This window comes from Medicago truncatula, chromosome 4 (genome assembly GCF_003473485.1).
Source record: "Medicago truncatula cultivar Jemalong A17 chromosome 4, MtrunA17r5.0-ANR, whole genome shotgun sequence".
NCBI lineage: Eukaryota > Viridiplantae > Streptophyta > Magnoliopsida > Fabales > Fabaceae > Medicago > Medicago truncatula.
Genome location: NC_053045.1, coordinates 54612419 through 54627520, shown reverse-complemented (window position 1 = coordinate 54627520; position 15102 = coordinate 54612419). Strand labels below are relative to the sequence as shown.

General features: G+C 33.7%; 2 protein-coding genes across 2 annotated transcripts; one reads left to right on the top strand and one right to left on the bottom strand.

Moving 5' to 3' along the window:
• Nucleotides 1-4412: 4412 nt before the first annotated feature.
• LOC11442835 (RNA-binding protein 25) lies at nucleotides 4413-8478 on the top strand. The gene is made up of 9 exons (XM_003609161.4): nucleotides 4413-4622; nucleotides 4761-4859; nucleotides 5028-6085; nucleotides 6192-6249; nucleotides 6398-6451; nucleotides 6738-6806; nucleotides 6924-6989; nucleotides 7074-7142; nucleotides 8077-8478. The coding sequence occupies exons 1-9, from the start codon at nucleotides 4512-4514 to the stop codon at nucleotides 8158-8160; spliced, it is 1668 nt and encodes a 555-aa protein (XP_003609209.3). The 5' UTR covers nucleotides 4413-4511; the 3' UTR covers nucleotides 8161-8478.
• Nucleotides 8479-11150: 2672 nt separating this feature from the next.
• LOC11443648 (myb family transcription factor EFM) lies at nucleotides 11151-13812 on the bottom strand. The gene is made up of 4 exons (XM_003609160.4): nucleotides 13407-13812; nucleotides 12659-13246; nucleotides 12181-12257; nucleotides 11151-12020 (listed from the first exon to the last, which is right to left on the bottom strand). Exons 1-4 carry the CDS (start codon nucleotides 13594-13596, stop codon nucleotides 11571-11573), a joined length of 1305 nt encoding a protein of 434 aa, XP_003609208.1. The 5' UTR covers nucleotides 13597-13812; the 3' UTR covers nucleotides 11151-11570.
• Between the last annotated feature and the right edge of the window lie 1290 nt (nucleotides 13813-15102).

Here is a 15102-nt window from a genome sequence, read left to right as displayed (position 1 = left end):
TGTTGCTTAAACTTCTTGAACCAAATAGTGATATGCCTAAGGTGGTAGTGACCGACAGGGACCCGAGTATGATGAAGTCCGTAGTAATGTTCTCCCCGATAGTAGTGCAATACTTTGTTATTTCCATGTTGGCAAAAATGTTAGATCAAGAATCATCACCGATTGAAAAGTTAAACAAAATGTTGTTGTGGTGGATGGGCAAAAGAAGATTGTCGACGTGGAAAGTCTTAGTAAGTTAGTTGATACCATATTTGATGCATGAGAAAAATTGGTTGAATCTCCTACTCAAGAGTTATATGTGGGTAATCTAGTGGAATTCCAAGATGTTTGTAAGGATCATCCAAAGTTTTTTGAATATGTTGAAACTACCATTTTGAAGCCTTTTAAGGACAAATTAGTGAGGGCATGGACGAACTTTGTGTTACATCTTGGGTGTAGGACCACAAATAGAGTTGAAGGAGCTCATGGTGTGGGGAAGGAATATTTGTCCACCTCCAAAGGTGATTTGAGTACTTGTTGGCAAAAAATAGATGAGATATTGGCAAACCAATTCGGGGAGATACAATCATCGTTTGGTAGGAGCGTTACGGTCTTGGAAAATAGATACAAAGATGTCACTTTGTACTCTGGGTTGGGGGGGTCACATGTCTAGACAAGGCATGAACTTTATTTTTGTGGAAGAAGCGCATGCTAGGAAAACCTTGTGCATCGAGAAGAAAACTTGCAGTTGTGTTCAAATGACGTCGTATGGCCTACCTTGTGCATGCTTCATTGGTATGAAAATCCGTCACAACAAGCCCATTCGATTGGATGAGATACACCCGCATTGGCATAAGTTGTATATGGGTGAAGAAGAAAGTAATGAAGATTTGTTTTCGGTCGCGGAGGAGTGGCGTGGTATCCAAGAACGTCTCGAAAGAGTTATGTTCCAAATGAAACTAGAAATCAAAGAGGGTATGTGATTGTTAGCGTTTTCAGAGACCACAATGTTGTCACCACCTCCAAGAAAAGTGCCAACCAAAGGAGCTCCCAAAAAAATCAAAACTACACGTAGGATCCCATCTAAGTGGGAGACTTTTGATTCTCAATATCCGGAAAATCAATCTTCACCGCGAAAAAAATCTTCACAACCTAAAAGAAAAGGTGCTCGCGTTGGCATTTCTCTGGTTCCAGTTCCTAAGCCTAGCTTAGTTTCAAGAAATTATGATCCATCGTATCCTATGTATTACATGCCAAAATTCATGAGACCATACATTGAGGGAATTGTGGATGTTATTGGTGACAGACATTGTGGGTTTAGGGCTATTGTCGAACGCGTGGGTTTGACGGAAGAAATTCATGTTATGGTGCGGAGAGCACTTATTAAAGAGTTGAAAGAGCATATGAACAAATACACCGAGGTATATGCGAGCGAGGACCGTTACAAGTACATTTTGGATGAATTGCATCCCCCCAAAAATCCTAGTAGCTTTGCACCTCCCGACAAATGGTTGGCATTGCCGGATATGGGACACATCGTTGCATCTTGTTACAATAGGTCGGTGGTGGAGATGACTACCGTTGATATTGGAGTCTCCGAGACTCTTTTCCCACTTAGAGGTATGCCTCCGATTAATCCAAAAAGCAACATAATTTGCATTGGTTTAATCCCAAATCATTTTGTCTTTTTTTCGTTGAAAGATGGTTGTCTACTACCTCCATCATCCACGGAGTGGAGAAATCATAGGAGCGATGAGGCAAAAACATTGGATTATGAATTCTTGGATCAACACGATCGTTTCCGAGCACTCCTGACGATCGTTTCCGAGCACTTCTGATGTTAATCCGTTTTTTGGTCGATACGCACCAACGTATTTTTTGAAATATATAATGTAATGACCAATTTTTTTTTTTTGTGATATGTAATTAACTTTTAAATATATATATATATATATATATATATATATATATAGAGGATGTATCACATGAGAATGACTTTGTTATATGAGAATGTGAGAATACAATATCAGCCCTTTAGATTAAAATGAAAGGCTTAGATTTAAAGTTCCAAAATAAACATCAGGTGGACCATCGCCTCCTTTTCTTCTCCGCGTTTGAGAAGTACATCCCTCTCTTCTATCTGTTCATCTTCAGGATTGAGAAGAACAAAAAAAAAATTGATTTCCCACCATCGATACATTAAGAACAAAGTCCTCTTTTCCTCCCGAACAAAGTCATCTTCATCAAATAAGAAGTACAATAGAAATAAAAAACAATTAAATACATATATAATTTTTGGGAAAGAAATTAAAAGAGAAAAAAAAAAAAAAACTATGCTTGCACTGGATCTAACGCCCCACTGTCGATTTATCTCTGATTATGGTTTATCTATATATATCAGCCACTACTTCTTTCCCTATCTATGTGATGTAGTTCCTTCATTTTTCCCATTTTCTATTTCTTTCTCTCTCTAATTGAAAGCGTGAATATAGAAAGTTGAATTGCAGATATCCCTTTTCTTCAATTGGATGTTTGTGGAGAAGCTTCTTAGCACCATTGTTATAATTTCTTCGGTTGCATATTTGGCCCCTTTTCTCAAACGTGAGAAGAAGAAGAAGAAACATAGAGGCAGTTGTGTTGGAACGTGGAGGAAAAAAGAAGAAGCGATGGTCCACCTGATGTTTATTTTGGAACTTTAAATCTAAGTCTTTCATTTTAATCTAAAGGGCTGATATTGTATTCTCACATTCTCATATAACAAAGTCATTCTCATGTGATACATCCTCTATATATATATATATATATATATATATATATATATATTTGAGTTTCACATTTATTAGTAATTAATGTACATTACGTGTAATGTGTTGCATAATGTGGAAAATTTGACGAATTTCAAACAATTGTGAAACGTTAACGCATTACCGGTTTTGTGTAATGTTACCAAATAATTGATAACTCATGAAATGTTGATATTTGTGATTGTTGGATGTTGTTGTTTCGGTTTGATTTTCTCTAGAATTGCCGTTTGAAATTATAGGTAAAACATGACAAATTTCCTGGGCTAAACCAGTGCAGACTGCATTGGTTCTGTTAACTGGTGTGAACGGCAGTTAACTGCCGCTGGGTTCCAGCGGGTGTTAACGGCTGGTGCTTAGGATAACAGTTGTTAACTACCATTGGGGGTAAAAGCGTCATTTACTTGTGTTAATAGGAAGTTTCCTATATTAGAAGAAGTTTGCTTTTTAGGCCCCCCAAATATCTCTTTAGGCCCCCTAAAAATACAAAAATAATCTTTATAATACATCCGGTAGTTACATACCGGTAGTGCATTTTAAATTTTCACATTTTAAACCTTCGGTATGTGCATACCGGAGGCAAATTTTCACGTTTATCGCATTCAGTAGTTATGTTATGGAGGAACATTTTGCGATTTCTCAATTACACCTCTGGTATATACATACCGTACTCAACCCACGTTGTTATCTATATAAAATGGTGCAATTTTTTAACATTTATTTTATAAGCTTCAATATTGTTCTATACCTTGCGTTTTTTGGCCAATTTTTTTGTGTTTTCATCACAATTAATAGAACAAATAGCGTTAATCTTCACTCAGTTGCAATCATTTAGAAGGTAAATCTTGCTTCTTCCTCTCTCGTATTGTTTCTGCATAATTTTTTTAGAGTTCTGTCATATTCAATGAAAAGTTTGATCCTTTTATTTCTGTAAATTTTATGAACCCTACAAAAAGTTTGTGAATTTTCCAACATAGCAGAGCATGTACATTTGAATAACAAAATCACACTATAATGCTTTGAGTTAGTGGTATTCTCGTTTTTTTTTTAAACAAATACATGTCAGAAAGCAACATATATAGTTCTTGAAAAGAACAAAGACCTCTTTCGTATTGAATTATAATGTAGTGGTATTGAATTATACATGTAAACGAGCTGGTGCGTGGTGGAGGAAGTGAGCGTGAGTGAACCACTGGTCTGGGTATCTGACGATTCTCGGCCTGGAGGAAATAAGAGAAAGAAGAACGTGTGTGAGTTTGTTGTAAGAAGCGTGATTGATGCTTACTTATCTTTGAGATTGACACTACAACACACGGAGAAAAATGTCGAAGAACGACCTCGTAAGAGAAAGAGACGGCAAGATGCTCACTTACCTTAAAATAAAAGAAGTGTTTGGTTTGTAAATGGGAAATATGTTCCTCCGGTATGTGTACCTACCGGACTGTTCGGTATTTATATACTGTATCCTTAAAAAAGGTTAATATCGTAATTTTGGGGGGCCTGTAGAGATATAGGGGGCCTAAAAAGTAACGTTCATGTCAGAAAAGCAATTTTCTTCACATGTCAACTAAGACCGGCCCAAAACCCGATTCGACCCAAAAAAAAAAAAATCGAGTGAAGTAAATATCAATTTGCAAGAGAAAAAGAGTGAAGGAGAAAGACTATGGTCAAGAAACGAAGTTGAAAGCTTGAAGCATAGCAGAAAAGTTGAAGTAAAATCAGTTCCACAAAATGACACTGGACGATGATAGCTCCATTTACGTTGGCGGTCTTCCCTACGGCGCCACTGATGAAACTATTCGCACTGTCTTCAATTTGTATGGTGCCATTCTTGATGTCAAGGTAGTCTTTCACTTTTTTATTTTTAATTTTTAATTTTTTATTAAACCCTTGTTAATTATTTAATTTCTTTAGCTAATAATCGATTCAACTAATTGGTTTTCATTTTTATTGATAAAGTTTTTTTTTGTTTAATCTCAGATTATCAATGACCAACGTACAATTGGGAAATGCTATTGTTTTGTTACTTTCACAAACCCTAGGTCTGCAATTGATGCTATCAACGATATGAATGGAAGAGTATGTAATTTATCATGTTATTATGTTTTTTTTTTTTTTTTCATAGTATGTATTTTATGTTTTTTTTTTCATAGTATGTAGTTTATTTATGTTAATGTTTGGTAATTATTGCTGTGATGTGGTTATGATTTGAGAGTTTTTCGTCTTGACATTGTTGTTATGAATCAGACTATTAATGGCCGTGTGGTTAAAGTTAATGGGGTCAAGTCTCGTGGAGGTGGCAGTGGCAGATCAAATTTTGGGAGAGAAAGAGAACGTTATTATCATCATAATGATGAAAGGAATGGAGATTGGGATCGTGGCGGCAGAGATCGAGAGATTCGAGACCAAGATTATGATCGTGTCAGAGATAGAGAGATTCGAGACCAAGATTACGATCATGTTAATGAGAAAGATGGATACAGGAATAGAGGCAGTGATTGGTCCAGAGGTGGTGATTGGACTCGACAGCATCAGAGGTCTCGAGACCGTGATAGGTCCCGCGACCGTGATAGGTCTCGAGACCATGATAGGGATAGGGATAGAAGAGTCGAGCATATGCAAAATTATGATGGTCAAGCTAGAGAAAGCATGTTAGTCCGTGATAGGTCCCGAGACCGTGACCGGGATAGGGATAGAAGAGTTGAACACATGCTAGATTATGATGGTCAAGCTAGAGCAAGTATGTTAGGTCGTGATAGATCCCGAGACCATGATAGGGATAGGGATAGAAGAGTTGAACATATGCAAGATTATGATGATCAAGCTAGAGAAAGCGTGTTAGACCGTGATAGGTCCCGAGACCGTGACCGTGACAGGGGTATAAAAGTTGAGCATTTGCAAGATTATGATGATCAAGCTAGAGAAAGCATGCTAGATCGTGATGGGTCCCGAGACCGTGACAGAGATAGGAGTAGAAGAGTTGAGCATTTGCAAGGCTATGATGATCAAGCTAGAGAAAGCATGTTAGACCGCGATGGGTCCCGAGACCGTGACATCATGGTTAGGGATAGAAGAGTTGAACATTTGCAAGATTATGATGATCATAGAGAAAGCATGTTAGATGATGATTGGAATCGTGATGGTGATAGGGCTGAAAATGAACTAGAAAACAGCAGGGTACAGGGTGGAGATGTCGATAAAGACCGTACCTTAGATGTGGATCCAGACAAAAAGAATGATAGGATTAGTGATCCTGATAAAAGTTTTGACGAACATAAAAAAGAACAACCGAGGAGAAACATCGAGTAAGATTTCCTCTGTTAATTTTCTCTAACATTAGTTAATTTTCAACTGTTCTTCTTTGGTTTACTTATGCTTCATACATATTTATTTTGCCTGATTTTCCTGCAGTTTGAATGTGACAAATCAAAATAGTCCATCAGATTCTAATGGGGACCACAATGATGAGGTAATGTGATATAATTGCGATCATTTGTGAGTTCCTTTAATGCGAGCATTCACGATTTTCTTGTTCAGATAACACAATGTCATAAAATTAACCGAGACTGATTCTGGCACATTTTAATCTCGTTTTTACTTGCTTTTGTGGTCTTCAGGTAGAAGATGAATTAGAGAGGTCAATTCAACTGCTTGATCAACTAAAAAAGGAGGTTTGTAGTCTCTTCAAAACTAAAATGAATGAATAGTGGAAATTTTTCAATATGGCGATGTCTGCTCTAGAAGGCTGCTTTATGATAATGTGCAGATGTTCTATTCTGAACAAGTTCACTTTCTGAACATGTGCATTCAAAGGCTTCCCAATATTTTAATGTTTGATAAATGCGTTAGGATATCACATAAAATAATATTCATCTGATTCCAAGCGCTCTAGTCTTTAATAAGTTGTTTTTCTCCTCTTTTATGTGTTGGTGGTGCTGAAAAGTGGAATTTTGTCAGGTTTCTAAGCTGGAAGAGGGATTGGAAGAAAGAAGACTTAATGTTATGGAGTTACAAAAGCACTCTAAGGTACCTTCTCATTTATTTCCAAGCATCAAATTTTGAGATTGATTACTGTACTTCCAACATCCTTACTTTGAACACAAAAGCTGTTTTATATTCTGATCTAGAAGATATTAATCGCAGAAAATGGAGGATGCAGTGATTACTGCAAAGAAAAAATCTTTATATCGCCAGATGCAGTTGACCAAGGTAATATCTAAGTTTTAACATCAATTTTAACATCAAATTTGTAAATGCTATTGCTAACATTGGGCTTGGGAAAATGATCCTCAGCTGCATGAATGTTTTCTTCAAGTGCACGATTCCACGGAAAGACTTAAAACCAGTGAAAAAGAACTCCAGGTTTGTGTCTTATATATATTTCTGATTTACATTTGAAGCTGCAAATCACGTCCTGTGACTTTGTATAATGTTTAAATTTCACAATGTGGCTTAGGATATTTTTTCTTTTACAATTTCACATTATTTTGTGAACGTTGTTGAAAAATCTCTCTGCAGTTTTGTGGCAAGTTCTCCATTTATTATTAATTTTACTTTACAAATTGTTGTGATTCCTTGAATTATGGTGACAATATAGAATCATTATATAGTGCAGTTGTATGCAGGACTTGTATTCTTAAGATTCTTTTTATATAGCTTCACTTCGTTTATCCCTTTTCCAAAAAGTTATATTTTCCATGGAAATATCTCTGAAATTAAATAGTATATTTCTCTTTTGTATGTTTTTCTCTTTAAAGTGTTAGCACGGGTATTTGTATTTTGAGGCCAATGACATGCAATTGATTTTCAAAGAATAAATTTTATTTGAGAGAGTTAGATAAGCATGAATATAGATGATAAGAAATCCTATGAATGATTAGAAAATCAAGACCACATTATTTTAAGCAATGTTTCCATTAATTAAGCTCCATAAAGGGGTCTAAAATAAAACCATCTTATGCCATAGATTATGGTGGCGAAAAATTGGAGAAATTTAAATACTTATGTGCGAAGCTGTAATGTAATGGAGATGCAAAAGTAGCTATTAGGAAGTGAATTCCTTGTTATCAAGGAAATGGCTGATATAGTTCTCCCCTGAGATTTGAATGATCTCTGATGGTTGTTCATCATTATTGATTTGACCTTGTGAATATGGTCTTGGTTTGGTGTTGTCTTATAAATTTAGTGAGTTTAGTTGCTCTTATAATCCAGCTTATTTCTTGTTTTTCTTCATTGTTATGTATTTCATTAACTTGTGCTGGTAGCATATGCTGAGTTAATTTTTGTTGGTTTGCAGGCTCTAGTTGAATCAATATTGCTCGAGAGTGACGGTGATGGTGGTCTTGGACAACTTACAAATGGAAGTCTTGATGGTAGATAGTTGTTATTATTACCAGAAATACCAAAAGTATGAAACCATTTTTGTACAATGTGTTGTCTCTTTAATTGCCTAGTGGTTTTTACTATCTCACTAGCTCCATGTATGGTTAGATTTAGCTTTGGTTGCTTTTGAAATTCATACTATATTGTGCGGAGATTTTTTATTTTTTTCACCGACAAGCAGTGCTATAATCTTTCGATGTTCAGATTGTCTGTATGATGCTTAAAATAAAGTTTAGCACATAGCATCTTGATATGTAGAGAAAAAAAAGACTGGATTGATTAAAAAGTTCCTTTTATTTTTTCCTTTTCAATTCAATTCTAGTCTCTGCAAATAGTATGAATAAATTTTTTATTATATTTTTTTGAGTGTTTGTCAAGTTTATTGGGAAAACTGTTATTGTAACTTTTGATTTTTACGGCAGAAAACAAGCTATTCAAATTTCACTCATTGAATTGACCTGCTTATTTGTCTTCTCATCCTCGAACAGCTTGTTTGGTTTTCTGATAATATGTGTTTGGTTCTTTTTGGAAAGGGATCCAAAACACACGTTTGGACAAAAACTCATATTTTTTATTTCAATTTTGGAGGGTCAAATATTGATTTTATCATTGTTTAGATGAATGATTTAAAGGAGAATTGGTTTTGTTTGTAAAATTGATTCTATTTGAAGCTCGAATTTGTTGATTTTGGCTTCTACAATGATTTTAGTCTAAATTTATTGTTAAACCCACTTTTTTACAAACACGTTCAAACATAAATCACTTTATATTCCACTCACTTTTATTTAGAATCAATTTTACAAAATCTATTCAATCAGATTTATATATATATGGTTTAAAACCTCAGTAATAGTGTCCATTTTTCAAGATTTAAAAAAATGACATTATATTGATAATCAATTATATTTTGTGGTTTTTTTTATATAAAGAAGTTAATTTGTGCTTGATTGCAATCCCAAAAATTAGTTTAGCGTGTCACGTCAAAAAAACAATAAGTTTTTATCGTTCTCTTTTATCTATTCACTGTTAGATTTTTTTTAAGATATACACAATAGTTTCATCATATTTGAACTTTATTTTCCTCTTTTCCTACACCATCCACAATGGAGTTTGGCTTATACTATAAACATTAGTATCTCATAGGTACTTCTATTAGGGAGAAATCTAAAATGATACCTATTGAGAAGAGTGACTCACATAATCATTTTCTCTTTGTGATCCCACGTGTTTTAATATTAAAATGTGATGATATATATTCAATATTAAGTAAAAAAAAGCATGGCACTTCGAGTTCGATATGCATTTTTTTTTTCTTTTCAAAACCATTAGATTATATATTGAAAGAGTCGTATGAAAAAGGGGTATTTACGATTTTATATAATTATAATACTCTATTTTAGTATCACAATTCTTTTTTGCTTTGGTTTTTCATAGCAGAGACATTTAACAACAACATTGAGTTATTATTGATAGATAATATAAGTTATTAGTGAATTTTATAAGAAATGTGTGACATGGATTGAGGATAAAATTGATAACTTCATTTTCTCTATATCTCTCTTTTTCTATTATATTATTAATATATCACGTCTATCACATACTTTTTTTTTCTCTTTTTTTTCTCTTTCAAGTTGTTTGGGGGGGGGGGGGGGGGGGGTGGGTGTTTGGCTGAAATGGATGCACCATTTTATTCTCATGTTTATCTCAATCTTCTTTTTTCTTTTTTTTTTTTTTTTTTTTTTCAAGTTTCAATACTTTGCTCTCTTTATATTTCATGGTTTAAATCATTCACACATTATTTCCTATTTTTGGTTCACATGAGGATCTTAATCATGGGTGTCCAAAAATAATTTTGCTTTAGAATTTTACATTAAAATGCTGAATATGTTGGTAACTTGGTATAGTATAATGTAAGTAACTAGCTAGTAGCTAGATGCTTCAAGGCATGTGCTTGGTGAGAGGGAATTTTTTGTTTCTCAACCTGCCCTCTCTTTATTATCGAAAGCACTTTGTCTCTCTAGGTAGTGTATTTTTGACAACGTGTGAAGGTTGCATAGATAGCATTTTTGCAAGATAGCTAAGCTCCTCTGTATATAAAATGGTTTGATAAAAAAAAAGGTACTGAATTTTGAATGGTTTAGTTCTAGGTTGGTCCTATATTGTTTCCTGGATTAAATTGGACAAATATGGTGCACACATGCATGTTTTATAATAGGTAGTTTTTGTAAAAAAAAAAAAAAAAAAGTAAAGTAAAGTTCTATGATAGATAGGTAAAATATCCGTTTACCACTCGCAATATATTTAAGAGAAATGTTAACGAGTGTCATAAAGACACTCTTGAAGAACTTTAGATAGTAAGCTTTTGTGGAAATTTATCCATTTAATGCATCGGAAATTGAAGTATTAGATTTTTTTTCAATAAATAGTTTCTTAATTAAGAATCCTTAAAGAGTATCTTGAAAAAACTTGTTATCAATAAATAGTTTCTTAATTGAGAATCCTTAAAGAGTACTATCTTGAGTGCATTTGTTATCAATAAATAATTTCTTAATTAAAAATTCTTAAAAGAGTATCTTGTGAGCACTTGTTAGCAAGACACTATAAAGTGCGTAACATAAACTCGGTAAATAAAGTATATTGAGATAGAGTAAATGTAATTCCAAACATGGTATGATTCGTTAGTTTACCAATTGGTTATGAGGAATCATCTGCAAATAAAGAGATTCACCCATCACAATCACAAGGAAAGAATTTGGTACATTGGAATTGTTTGTGCATGAAATTTCAACAAGTCATTGGCTGAAATGTAGTGGGGGAATCTCAAACAAAAAATGTCTCAAATTAAAATATCTGTTTCATTAAAATATTGGTAATGACAAAAAAAAAACTTCGAATAAAATATCAAACATTCGTTGAATTAGTTTCTACGATTGCACGCAGATTAGACCAATTTTAGACCAAAAATGCTAAAGTTGAAACTTTTACAGATTCTGTTGTTGCTAAGATTGTTATTATTGATAGAATTAAAGGGCATATATGTCTAGCTGATAAAACCAGAAAACCCGAAGAGTCAGAATCTGATTCTTCCCTCTGTGGACCGTTGTAGTAGTACATAACAGAACAGTACAAAATCAAAACAAAACAAATCCTCACTTTTCTGTCCTTTTTAACCCACTAAAAACTGCATGCAATATGCCCTATTTACCTGCTACATAAAATTCATCCAAAACTAACTAAGGATATTTAGTTCTGCATAGCTTTCATTTTATTTAATTAATTATCATATCATTTTTTTTCTTGAATGATGAATAGTCTAACAAACCAAGATGCATAGGATTGGAAAACAAAATCCTCTATATTCTAATTTCTTAAAATTAAATAATGATAACTATTATTATTAAGGCCTAATTAAAATTTGAGAGTGATTTCACTCCCATTGCTCTCTTCAACAAACCCTTTCCTTTCCCCTTCATCCTCAGAACTCCCCTCTTTCCAGCTACTACTCTCCGATGTCTTCCCATTTTCGATACTATCCAACCCGTCTCCACATGTCTCCGGTGAACCTTGTCCGTGTGGCGTGGTCTTGTAGACATGGTGCATGTGATGAGGCGGCGGAAGTAGCTGCTGCGGTGGCGGTGCAGTAGTGTAGTACTGATCTTGGCCTGGTGCAGTGCAGTAATGTGGCAGAGTGAGATGATGAGAAGTAGGATGACCACCATAGAGAGTAGGTGTTCCTCCTGCATGAGCTGCAGTTGCATATTCTGGTGGGACCCATATTCCTCCTAAAACCACTAACTGTGCTGCTGGTGCACCATTTTGTGCACTTGGACTTGGTCTTCTTGTGTGAAGCCTATATTTCTGTTCAATAACAAACATATACATATGTAAAATTAAATTTCTTTTTGAAATAACCAAAAACAAAGTAAAATACAAAGGTTCGTTATAAATTGTCAGAGAAGGAAGTAATTACTAGTACATACAGTACAGCAACAAACAACAAAGGTGCTGTTTTGTTTACCTGCAGATGGCTTTTAACTTCATCATTGGTCAAACCATCAACCTTCATCAACTCCCTTATCTGTTTTGGTGTTGCCACTACAATAAAACAAACATATAAATATAAAAAAAAAAAAAAGTTAATGATGAATTAATTGATGAGCATGATATATATTTAAAAATATATATATTTTTAGTCTATCTATTTAATTTAAATTAAAAAAACCTTTTCCTAATAACATTTGACTAAATTTCACATCTCTGCTTGATTCTGGTTATCATGTCCCATTTGAAAAACTATTGTGTCCCTTAAATATATAATAATTTTAAATTACTAGAATTGTTTATTTCTTTTCAAATAGGACCATAGTTGATACTAGTGGTATTGGGGGATATTAAAAATCAAAGTTAAACAGATCATATACATAAGACTATTTTATAAGAAACATATAATAAGGATTAAGTTGTAATTATCATGTGATGATTGTGATCTTTAGTACCTTGAGATCCACCAAGCATTTGAAGAGCATTAACAAATCTACGGTGCAAGTCTGGTGACCAACACCTTCTTGCTTTCCTATGAGTTTGGTTTGAATTATTGCTTGTTGTCTGAGTTTGTGATGATGCTACTGGACTTCCTTTTCCTTGATTATCAACTTCATTCCCTGAATTTGTTTTCCCTTTTTCTGCTTCTCCAACATGTTTCTTATCCTCTTCTTTTTGAGTAGAAGCTAGTGCTAGTTCAGGAAGACCCTGACCTTGACAAGATGAGTTATTTCTTTCTTTTGAGAATGGGAGAAAAGCTCCACCATTTCTATGTTTAGGACTAATGTTAAATCCAATATTGTTATTGTTATCATTATTTTCTTTTGTTGAATTTTGTTGTTGTTTTGTTCCTAATTCACTTGTTTGGCTCCATAATTGTGCACTTGTCATCCAATTTGCCATATCACATACATTATTATTTGTTGTCTTTTCCAATGTTTCTGATGATGTTAATTGCTTCACTGGTATGAACTCTTCTAGAATTGGTTTTGCTCCTTGATTCGATCTAAACGCTTGAAGTTGCTGCTTCGATGCTTCCATTGCTGAAAATTGTGCACGAGAAAAATTATTAATTAAAGTGACACTAACGACAATTTTACAAATATGTCAAATAAGATTTGAACTCGGTCTCTTGAGACCTCGGACAAATAATTAAATAGTTTGTTACATATAAAAGAAAGAAAAGGTGGTTTGAAAGTGTACCGTTTGTGAGAAGTTGCATGCAGAGAGGAAGCTCACGTTTGAAAGCATCGATTTTGAGACGTTCTTCTTCTAAGCGAGAAACAAATTCTTCGAGTTTGTAGCTTTGATCACTTTGTTCTCCAAATGATTTCAGTAACATGGAGTAGCTATGTGGCTTGCAATCCAAGCCTAGTTCAGATGATGAAGCCATTCTTTGTTAAAAAAATAAATTATAAGCACTGTTTTTTAAGATATAGATATGTTCATATGACAAAATAGAAAAGAAGGTGGTTTGTATGTAGGAAGAAACAAGAGCAAAAGAGAGTGTTTGGCTTATTGCTTTGTAGTTCTTGTGGGGGAGAGGGAGAGAGAGACAGAGAGAGATATATAAAAGGGAAGGTATGTTGGTTTATGAACTCAAGGAGGATCAAGAGAGGATCATCTTCTTTTTAGAGGTGAGTTTAGTGGGAATAAAGTTGGTTTATGTGAGAGAAAGAGACAAAAGAAAAAGTATGAGATAAAGCAGAGAGAATTGTAACTTCCTTACAAAGAAGCAAGAACCAATGGAAAACATAGGGCTAAATAGTCTTTTTCATCCTTAAATGTTAAATAAGTACATACATATATTAAAATTACAAAATCATATGTAAATTTGTCTTTGTTTTTTTTAAGTCATTTGAATTCTCAAGTCATGTGTTTTTAGTTGGCTAGTTTTTGTTATCCCTTTGATTCTTAGATGAAAGAGACCCTGATGAGTTTATTGGAAGCTAAGTAAAGTCTGACCAATACATAAAAAAAAAAAAAAAAAAAAAATCAGTTAGTTAGTTTGTTTTGTTTTAATAAAAATCTGTTGGCTTATTCAAATAAAAAAGTTTTAGTAAAAATTTATTGGTCAATACATAAAATTATCACAAAGAAGACACTAATGTGTTAAAATTTTTGATAGATTTAAGGATTATTGTGTGAAATTTTCACATATTTAGCATGAAAATTATTGTTTATTCAAAAAAGTGTAAGAAAACATGAGAAAGAGGGAATCAAAGAGTCTGACATTAAGGGGTACTCATGTGCTTGTAGCATGGTTTAAGAACCTCTTACTGAGTGTTCTTTAATTGTACGAATTTAAAAATCACCAATACAAAAGATGATTCTCCTTACTGTTACCTCTTTTTTTCTTCTTTACTCTCCTTTTTATCTTCCTTGTTGTACTACTTTTATTTTATGTTGGCTTTCTTTTCATAAGAGGTGTGTGTGTGTAAATGAGATTCATATTCTCCTACAATTTCAAATCAAAACCTCATTAATGGTTAATATCTTTTCCTGCCTTTCTTTTCTTTCCTTTATATATTTTTCTTCTTTTCATGAGATCTAATATGCTTTATTACCCACATATCCATGAGTTTTTGGTTCAAAAGTCTTTGAGGATTAAGTACAATATAAGGATGCATACATATCCTTTATCTAATGCTCTAACTACTCTTTCTCATAGATAAAATTTACATTGCTCTCTCTTGAGACTCATATTTGTTACTAAGCCTATCGACACTCGAGCGTAGCAGAGCGGAGTAAATTTGTAAATTGGACGATAATATATGAATAAAAAAATTATACTATGTTGTCAAAGACGTGAGTACAATTGATCGAACTTCTTGATGAATTTTTGTGTTCTTAGTTTATTTATCGGCTTTCTTACTAAACCATAACATATCCTTTGTTA